Source organism: Otolemur garnettii, unplaced genomic scaffold, assembly GCF_000181295.1.
Source record: "Otolemur garnettii isolate 467f Iridium unplaced genomic scaffold, OtoGar3 scaffold00032, whole genome shotgun sequence".
NCBI lineage: Eukaryota > Metazoa > Chordata > Mammalia > Primates > Galagidae > Otolemur > Otolemur garnettii.
In genome coordinates this window covers 5573664-5584333 of record NW_003852427.1, presented here as the reverse complement: position 1 = coordinate 5584333, position 10670 = coordinate 5573664, and the positions used below count along the sequence as shown (strand labels likewise).

General features: G+C 45.8%; 1 protein-coding gene across 1 annotated transcript in view; it reads right to left on the bottom strand.

The window, feature by feature from the left end:
- Positions 1–10670, bottom strand: part of EPHB1 (EPH receptor B1) — a 411740-nt gene that overhangs the window by 41075 nt on the left and 359995 nt on the right. The window contains exons 11-12 of the mRNA XM_003789410.2: positions 10237–10484; positions 2598–2813 (exon numbers count right to left, since the gene is read on the bottom strand). Of these exons, the coding sequence (XP_003789458.1) occupies positions 2598–2813; positions 10237–10484 (464 nt within the window). The remainder of the gene's footprint in view (positions 1–2597; positions 2814–10236; positions 10485–10670) is intronic.

Below are 10670 nucleotides of genomic sequence, written 5' to 3'. Positions count from 1 at the left end.
GTTATGCTAAGTGAAAGTAACCAGACACAAAGGGCAGATGCTGTCTGATTACACTTAGATAAGTTAGAAAACAAACCTGCGATAGAAAAGAAAATTTCACAATGGTAGCCTCTGAGTAAGGATGGGGATGAGAATGGAAAGGGGAAGGACAGGTTAGAGGACTTCCTAGATCGATGGCCACGTTCTGTATCTTGAAAAACTAGATGGAGTGATGGATGAACAGATGGATGGATAGGTGGACAGTTACATGATGCAGCAAATGTAGCAAGATTTTAATTCTAGAATTTAGGAGGTGGTTATGTGGCTATTCTCTATCAAAATCTATCGAGGTCTATGTGTTCCTGAAAATTTCCAAAATAAAGTGTTAGAAAAGATAAGTAAATTTTAGGGTACTAAATATTCAAATATAGAACAAACCCTCTCCACAATAAGATAGTATAGGAAACTTGAAGAAATATTTTATACGCGTTAAGACATTTATATTCTACACCTAGGAAATTTCACATGTACCTTTGTAAGATGCACCGCAGGTGTGGTCCCACCAATTATCCTCCCTCCCCCCATCCTCCCCCCTCCCCTCCCCTCCCTCTCCCCTTTCTCCTTCTTTTTGGGCTATAATTGGGTTATAGCTGTCATAAGAAAATGCTGTGAAGGCTATGTTAACCAGTTTGATGAAAACATTTCAAATTATATATAAAACCAGCACATTGTACCCCATGATTGCATTAATGTATACAGCTATATTTAATAAAAAAAAGAAATATTTTATAACCTTGAAATGAAAAGAACTTTTAAAACAAACCAGGAAATTCAAGATGTAGAGGAATAGATAAATATTACATGAATATCAACTACTTTTCAAGCCAGAGGATATCACAAGCAACATAAAAGAACAGCAGATGGGGCGAAAGATGAATGATATCATGTATGGCAGGCAAAGGGATAACATCCCTGATAGAAAGAGACTTCCCATACGTTTCCAAGAAACCAACGAACAATCCACTAAAAATAGGGAAGGACACGTATAGACAATCCATAGAAGAGGAAACACGAATTCCTGCGACACTGTGAAAAGGCATTAATATCACCAGCAGCCAGTTGAACATGCAAATTAAAATAAAACGAGGTATCATTTTTCATTCTTAGATTAGCAAATTTTAAAAGATTGATCACCTCCTGCGCTGGTGAGGATGCTGAAGACAGGCATCATAGGTTCCTGGTGGAGGGTGAGTGTTTACAAACTTTCGGAAAGGCAATCTGGCAGGAAGAATGCCTAAGAGACACACCATAATGCAGAGGAACAGGCACAGCAGGGTCCCCATTTTACAGATTAAAAAGTTTCAACTGTTCGAATGAAGAGAAAAATGTAAAAGGATTCACAACGTAACTGGTGAATGTGATGCTTCAGCCAAGGTGCAGGTAAACAATAGCCTGAGCCCCAAACCTAACTGGTCACTTCTTTATAGCCCATGAGGTAAGAATGATGTTTATCCCTTTTAAAAGGGTTATACACATAAATGGCCACATAATTATCTGCATAATATTCTCTATTTTGCCACTTGGCCAGCAGAGCCTAAAATATTTACTGGCCGGCCCTTTAAGAGAAAGTATACCCACCCTGTTCAGGGGAACTGTAGTCTTATTCTTTTCCTTGTATTTCTATGCATGATTTTGATTTTGTAAGTTTAAAGAAGACAGATAGGCAGGCAAGTTAGCAGTAGATCAATCACATTGGATGCTGTTGCTGTTGGAGACAAGAGGAAGCCAGGGACACCAGTTAGGAAGCCACTGTAACCATCTGGGAGAGGAGAATGGTGCTTTGGAACAGGGTCTTGGCAGTAGAGATGGAAGAGAGGGATAGATTTCATGGGAACTTATAGGGGTTGCTGAAAGGATGGACACGGAGGGGCGGGGGAGGAATCAAGGACTCAATCCCGATTCTGAGGATTCTGTCTTTAATTAAGTAGCGCCAAGTACTGAGATGGAAAGACTGGGGAGGGGATATTGGAGAGTAAATCCAGAGCTCTATTTTGGGCTTGTTAAAGTTCTGAATGGAATTGTGTGAACTAGGCAGTTGGATAGAGATGATTAGAGCTGCTCAGGGTGTGGAGGGGGAGGCTGAGCAGGAAATACTAATTTAAGAGTGCTCATATCTATATGGTACTTACAGCTATCTGGAAGCAATGTAGAGGGAGAAGAGAAGGGGACCATGGGTCTACCTTGGTGACAGTGCCCACCCAACTGGAGAGGGAAGACCTGAAGCAAGCCTGGCCCGTGCCCAGGTGCCAAGGGCAGATGCTACTGTCCACCTGTTTGGACTCCCCCAAATCATCTGTTCCAAAATTTCCTCTTCCTGCTAGCCAGGGAATAGTAAGCCTTCAGAGTAGAAACTGACACTTCCTCACAGCCTATATGCAAATGCTTGCTTGTCTGCAAAAGCAGCTGCCATTGCCTCTCCAGGATGGACTGTCCTCCCCCAGTGAAGAGATCAGTTCAGGCCCCAGTTCCACGCGATGCCCTGCCACAGCTCCCCAGCCTTGTGCAGCCACCTCTCACACCTGCCACACTTCCACCTCAGAAGACCAGGAAGGACTCACCAAGGAGCTGGTGTAAGTGGGGTCTGAGGTGTCATCCTGGAGGTAGCGGGACAGGCCAAAGTCAGACACCTTGCACACCAGGTTACTGTTGACCAGAATGTTCCTAGCAGCCAGGTCCCGGTGCACGTAGTTCATCTCGGCCAGGTACTTCATGCCAGCGGCAATGCCCCTGAGCATACCCACCAGCTGGATCACTGTGAACTGCCCGTCATTCTGCTGCAATGAGACACAAAGGGCACTGGGATCAATATGGGCTCAATATGAGGCAGAGGTGCTGTGGCCCCCTGCTTGTCAGTCTCCATCTGTGCCAGTCAAGCCTCTCACTGCTGCCCTCCTCCCTCCCACCGCCATCTCCATCCTTCTCCTTGAATGCTCTGTTGTCTTCTCCTTGCCAAACCCTGTCAATTTCACCTCCAAATTACATCTCAACCCTATCCACTTTTCTCCATCTCTACTGCCACCACTCCAACCAAGTCACCATCATCCATCGCCTATAACAGTCCCCCCCAACCCCTTACAATCCATTCTCTCCAGCCAGAGCCATCTTTTAAAGACATAAATCAGGCCATGTCACTCCCTAGTTTAAAACTCTCTAATAGCCTCCCATTGCATTAAAGAAAATCTCCTAACTCCTTAGCATGGCCCTCAAGACCCCGTGGGATTAGCTGCTGCCTTAGGCCACTGCATCCCTCGCTCCTGTGCTAGAGCCACAGTGACTGGCAACCTTTCCAAGTGTCCTCAAGACAAGCTCTTCCTGCCTTAGGGCCCTTACACATACTATTCCTGCTGGATTTCCCCCACTACTTTCTGCTCAGTTTCTCCCTTAAATGTCACTTCCTTAGAGACAATATCCCTAAATGTCCCTTCCTTATGTCTCTCCCTCAAATATGATTAGCACTGTCTGACTACTGCCATTAAGTACATGCTCTTATTTTTCTTCTTAGCACACATCACAAGTTGGAATTGTGTGTGTGTGCGCACACGTGCATCTGGGTATCTGTCTGTCTGGTGGCCTCACCCTAAGCTCTTTGAGGATAAGAACCTTGTCACTTGTGGTTACCACAGTATTGTTAGTGCTGAAAACTTTAGGGTAGATGGAGAAATCTCAAAAACATAAGCTGAATGAAAGACTAATACATCTCTTCCTATTTCTAAAATCAAATGTTTAAGGCACCTTCCCTGGGTAATCCCTGGGCTGTCGGCCTTCACACTGGGATAGCCACACCTACCACCTGGGAATCAGTGGGGTAGGAGAAGCTCACACCCAGTGTCTGGCACAGGTAGGCTTCCTAGCGAGTAGGAGCTGTTGGTGTCGTGCTTGTAACAACCCTCAGTGTGCCCCCCTCTCCAATCATAGGTGGCTCACAATTTCTTCAATAGATTCCCTCCCTCTCATTAGATGAGAGACTCTTCAGCCAGTGAGCCTGTGCCTTCCTCTTAGGTCCACAAAGCTCCTGGTCTTGGCTCTATACACACCAGTAAATTGGTGGGTCCTGGGCCATGCTGCCAAGCCCATAGTTTCCTGTCTAGTCCAGCCCCACTGCACCTCAAAGGGCCAAGAGTTGTATGCTATAAGTAGAGCACAGCCCAGTCATTGGACTCCTCTGATTGCAGGAGAGGTAGGAGGAGGAAGGATCTATTTTGTGTTTCTGGGATCTAGTTTGTATTAACTACTAAACACAGGCTCTGGGCAAGGCAGCCTGAGAGTCCTCACGTGAAATGCAGAAAGCACAGACAGAGCCAGGAGCTGTCCATCGAGTACCTACACATGTGAGATATTACACGATACCCTGACTATCTCCCTTAAACATGCGTGAGATAGGTTGTTTATGCATGTGCTCCTGCAAAAGCATTTCCTATGCAAAAGTCAGATAAAATCTGTTATAACAATACTATTTATTAGTTAAAAATGACAACCAGAATATCCAGTAATGACAGCATGAATTGTTGAAGACTTTCTTGTGCAAGATTGCAAGCCTGGATCCATGTTCCAGGGTTGTACCCCCTGATCAATGGAAGAAGTGGAATATCCTGACTCTCCCTGCTCCTTCTGGAGAATCCTGTTGAGGGACAGCCCCCAAAACACATGGGGTTTGGCACACTCCATGTTCCAGGGTGTTTCGAACTCAAAGCTTTAACCCACCTCCTAATCTGTCCCAGAGATTGGTTGGGTGATTTCTCCATGGCATTTTCTTCTAAGCAACTCCAGAAGAAAGTGCAGAGCTGCTTTTTTGGAAAGTCTGACTGATTTTTCAGCACATGTTGCCCATCTGTGAGAGCTGGATGTACAGTGAGTGATGCAAGTCCTTCTTTTCACTAATGCACTTTGATCAACACCTTCCATAAAGTTAGCCAGCTTGTCACTAGCATTATGTATTTTCTCCAAGTAGGTCTCTAAGGATTTGCCTCCTCAGAAAATTGTCATGCAACTTCTGCATATTAAAAAAAAATGTATCTCAGCTGCAAATAACACAGTTATGTTTTTTCGATTAGGTTTGTTATTTTCTCTCTGTAAGTAGGCAACAACGAGGATGTCTGCACTTACAGAATCTCTTCCCAAAAGAGCTGGCATTTGATGAGGGCACTGGCTGAAAACAACTTTGAGAAGAGCAATGTGGAAAGTGCATTCAGCAACCTGTCTGTTTCTGTCTTAAGCCAGAACAGAGCTACTTTATTATCTAATTTGTTTTAAAGTGTAGATCAGTCATCTTTAGATAGTCAACAAAGACCAAGAAGTGGTTAAAGGTCTGGGCATTGGAGCCGGACAGACCCGGTTTGGATCCAGGCTGTGCTGCTCACTGACTGTGTGAGGCTGGGTGAGTTGTTTAACCTCCAGAGCAGTGACTTCCATAAGAGCATAGTGTCCATTTTTCATACAGATCTGATGAAGTTAAATAAGATAATACATGTAAAAGGGCTAGCTTCATGCCCTGTGGATACTCAGATGGCAGCAATGAACCTGCTACTATCAGCAAGACCTTAGTAATGTCTCACAAATCAGTTCTGGTCTATACCTCTGAAGTGGATGGTGAGAGAGACTGAGGACACCACAGGCCAGGACTCTGGGTTCCTCATGGCTTTCTGAGTGAGTAGGGGAGACATCCTGGCATCACTGCCTTTGGGAAATGGCACATTCTGAGCTCAGCAGGTAACAGGTAGGCACCTGCCATTGCAGTAGATGATTGAGACCTAATGATGCAGGCCTAGTGATTTCACCAATTAATCAACAATGATTTCTATTATCTGATTTGTGAATGGCAAGTCATACTTCATAGAATATGAATATATCTCCTTAAAACTGCTCCTGTAAGTAGGCAAAGCAGGCAATATTATAATGTTTTCCTAGATGAAATCCATAAAGGAGGTCCAGAAAGCTTACGTGATCAGCCTTAAATCATTCTATGAGGTTTTGAATTATACATAGTAACAGTAATCCACTCCTGGAATGGCAAATTGCTTCCCCCCATATAGTCCCTTTCTGATCAACTGGTGATGGCTGCCTCAAACCCTGCGTGGAGGGGAAGGCTGACTATAAACTTCACTGGGAGAACAGCCATGATAGATTAATGCTGCTACCTTTATCTGGGTCCTCTAACTCCTGTCCAGCCCTTTTCCATCAGAATATGCTGACTCTGCAATGGGCAACACATTTTCTTCAGGATATGCAAGGAAACCACGTATCAAGAAAGGCAAGGTTGTGTCTGCTGAACTCACAACCTTGATGAAACTTAAAGATAAAAGCAGATTAAGATTTTTCTGACACGTTCAACTGTTTGATGCCCGGTTGATTGGTATAACCCCCCCCCCAAGAAGAACTTCCAGAGATCTGAACAGCAGCATATAAAGATAAACAAGACAGAATAAAACAAACAACTCCCTTCTTAGTGACTTCGGGAAAGAACACGGCTCCATGCTGAGTACATGGTAAAAACATAGTGCAGAGAAGAAATATTGGCCTGGGTGAAGTGATTTAAACTTTCTTCCCTTCATGAAGTGCTTTCTGCTGAAATTGCTTTTCTGCAAATGCACTGAAGCCACTTGCTGGCCCTTATATTAGACAGGAAGGATTTAGGTATTTCAACTTTCATTGACAAATCCACTTCAGGAAATGAAACCCTTATTTGATTTGTTTGAAGAAAATGAATCATAGATTTTTTTTTAACTGAAAGGAACCTTTCAAGCTCATCCAGCTCAATGCCTTTAGTTCATAGACTGGGAAATTGAGTTAACAGGTTTGCTTGAGGCCACGGGGTGACTCATGGCACAAGCCACGCAGAACTTGGTCTCAGGACTTCTGATCTGGAGTTCTCTTCCTGACACCTGGGCTGCTGTCTTCCAGCTTCAGCCGAGGAATGAGCTTCCCTGAGGAGAAGTGCCCCTGGTTGACATTATTCAGTGGCTTCCAAGGGTCTTCCTGGTATAGCCATCTATGAATGAACTAGTAGCAACTCTAAGGCAAGCTTTGGACAAAAAGTCTTTATGGAGCATGTTGGTCACTTAGCTAAGATGTGGGACATTGATCAGAGCTTTGGGAATTGTTCCCCAGATTAGGGAGACCCACCAGATTGAATCCCTCAGGTTTGAGTGCCAAGAAGGAAATATTTAATTATAAATTTGTATACTATATAACCCATGGCTTGGTCATTTCAAATAATGCAAATAATGAACTATCTTCTGGATGTGTGGTTAAAAAATGATGGAATAATGGAGCTTTCAATCCTCCAGAGTGTGGGGGTTTCTGAGTGCTGCAGTGGGACAGGAACAGTGAGTGGACTAGGAGAAGCTATGTCTCAAGTGCCGACTGCATCCCCATGCCCACGACCTCTCAGACCTTGACCCAGGGCCAGAGCTGCAGCCACTTTCCAAAGAGGCTACACCCGATGGGAAGGGAGGAGTGAGAAGGATAGAAACAGCTGCACGAATTGAGGACTAACCCTTTTCCTTTCTTCTCCGAGTAGCAATCCTAAAATTATCCCACTTCCCAGAAGATGGACCCTGTAGAACTGAACTGATGACCTATTTTTCGATTTTATCAAGCAGCAGATACATCAATTAATGTTGCTATGCTCCAGGGTTCGGGAGTAAGGCTGAAATTAGATTTATAGATTACCTGCCTCCATGCCGTGCGAGGACTCAGAAACGCTTGGTTTCCCTCTCCCCTCCTGGCACTGCCTGCCCTCGCCGCTCCTTTCTTGCCCTGCCTTCCTCAGTCTCCTGCATGTCTCTCTTGCCCCCAGGATTTTTCCCACTGCAAGCTCGACCTCATTGTCATGACAAAGGCTAGTGCCCAACATGCCTCCATGCCCTGGGAGCAGAAGTGATGTGGGGTTTGGATTTTCTGCAGGCTCCTAAGAATCCATCTCCCTGGTCCCCTGTACGATCCAGGGAGGGAAATCATGCAGTGACTTTCAGCAAGGTCCAGTCAGGGGACTGGTAGAAATAACTGACTCCAGAAAGGGTCATGAGGCTGGTTCCAGAAAAAAACCTCTTCTTCTGACATCACTTTCTATTCTTGTTTATTTGAGGGTTTTCATGAGACCTCAGATCATAAATGAATGCCCCCAGGAAAGGATAGGCCCTACCTTACGGTTACAAGAACAGTTAGTGAGAGATCATGTGGGCCCAGGATGACCAGCTCTCTACCCACTGCCGCTCCCTGAAGTTTTTGTTCCATAAATAATTGTTCATAATTTTTATTCCGCTGTCGTATATCAGGTACTCACTGTTGTAGGTACTGGGGTTTCAAATACAAGGCATTCCCCCTCCAGAAGGCTGTCCTAGACAGAGTACCTGAGTCTAGGCCCCCAAATCTACACCAGTTGTCCCTCATACCTACCCCGAAAAAACAAAATCCACTACTGCCTAATGACCCAAACTAGGCAAAAACTGTGTGCCTGCCCTGCAAAGGCAGCTTCAGTACTGTGCTTCTAGAATGATCTTCCAGCTTCCCTCCCATACCGCAGCTCCCAAGCTCTGCTTCTGAGGACTGGAGCAAACCCACAGCTGCAAATGGATTTACCAAATAGGTCTACTCTTGCTTTTTTAGTGTTCGAACACATTGTTCTGTCAGCCTACCTGCCCCCTTCCCTGCCCATCCAGCATATTCCTTATTCTCCAATATCAGATAAATTCTCCTCTTTGAAGCCTTCCCTGGCTTCCCCAGGAAGATTTAAGTCCTTTTTCACGTATGATACCTCTGTTCTTCACTCAGAGAAACAAAACGTACAAGATAGTCAAGTGGTTGCTAGAAATTTGGGGCACTCGGGTCTTAAGAGGCAGGGACTACCCCTGTGGCAGGCTGTATTCTATAAGACAGACATAACGAGATCTCTCATCTCTTATGTATATGAAGACATCAGGTTGATATCCTTCCCTTAAAATGTGTGGCCTATTTTCTTGAGTCTGGGTGGGTTTGTCACTATGTTGGAAGTGACACCATGTGACTTCTGAAGCCCAGCTACAAGAGTGATATAGTTTCCCCTTTTTCCTCTTGCAATGCTTGTTCTTGGGGCCCAGCTTGCTCTAAGGATGCCCAAGCAGGGCCCATGGAAAGGAGCCAGCTGACATTCAGCATCAACGGCCTGAGATATGACAAAGGAGCCTTTGGAGATTCCAAGCCTCAGCCCTTGGGCTACTCCAGTTGATTCCATGGGGAACAAAGATGTCCCTACCAACTTCTGACCAAATTGCAGATTCATGAGCAAAATCAACTGTTGTTTTGTGAGCTGCTAAAATGTTGGGGGTGATTTGTTGCATAGCACTAGAGCAAGATTTCTTTCATCTCTATAGGCCCCGCATCTAGCACAGCACCTGGCTGGAGAGGTGCCCCATCAACACTTCAGTGACCGACTATAGGAAAGGCTGTTTGATCTGCAGCCACAGTGATGGCGACATGTGTAGCCTGTCACCAGACATCACCCTGAAGTCTATGCTTAGAAGGTCCTTCTTTGATGCTGCCCACTGCACCCTGTGCTCTCAGGCTTCCCCCCCACCATCCCCAGCTGAGCCACCTGGTCAGCTGCAGGTCCCTCTTCCAAGCCTATGCCGTCAGCTCCCACTGCCCAGACACCAGCATCCTGGCCACCTCAAAGTGATTCTGTGATCTCCTACAGAAACAAAAGTGGCTCCATGGTGGGCCTGCTCCATTTGGAGCATGTTCTGACGATGGTTTTCTGTAGGTCTCCCAGCCAAAGACCCTCAGCTATCCCACCTCGGCTTCAGGTCAGCTGGGAGTCTTCAAGCCCGGAAAAGAACCGCGATACTTGTTACATGTTCCTCCCCTTCCCTTCCCAGAAGTGCATCCTCAGAGGTGAGGTGACCTGGATGTCAGAAAAAGGCAGCCTGCTCTATCTCCAAAGCCACATATGAAGAGAGCTGGCTGGGAGGTGGCTGTGTCGGTGTCTGCTATGTCGAAAGTCTGCCCAATCTCTGTGAAGAGACTGCCCCTCTCTATTCATTTCATCCACCAAGCTAGAATTTATCAAGGCCCTATTCCATCCCATCCTCCTCCCAAGAAGCCCACAGCTCTGCTTGTTATCTTCTTTTAGCAACAAATATCAGCTAAGATCTGCAGTGCCTAGGACCCTTCTCCCCAGCCACCATACTCCTGTGTCCATCCATGTCCCTGAGCCGCCCTTACCCTGAGGAAAGAATCCAGAGCCCCATTCTCCATGAACTCAGTGACGATCATAACGGGCCGGCTCTTGGTGACCACGCCCTCCAGGCGGATGATGTTGGGGTGGTCGAACTGGCCCATGATGCTTGCCTCGCTCAGGAAGTCCCGGCGCTGCTTCTCCGAGTAGCCTGCCTTCAGCGTCTTGATGGCCACTGAGATCTCCCTCTTGCCTGGCAGTTTCAAACGTCCCTTGTACACTTCTCCAAACTCTCCTGCAACAGTAAAGAATGCCATTAGTCCCCTTTTCCTTCTCAGTCTGCGGAACTGTGAGGGATGGCATCTTATCAAGAACAATGGTGCTCAAAGCGGAATTGTGATTAGAGTGGCAGAAATTGAAATGGTGTTCTCTCATTGTAACTACAATGTCTTGGCTCTAAAGGATTCATAGTGAACACAAA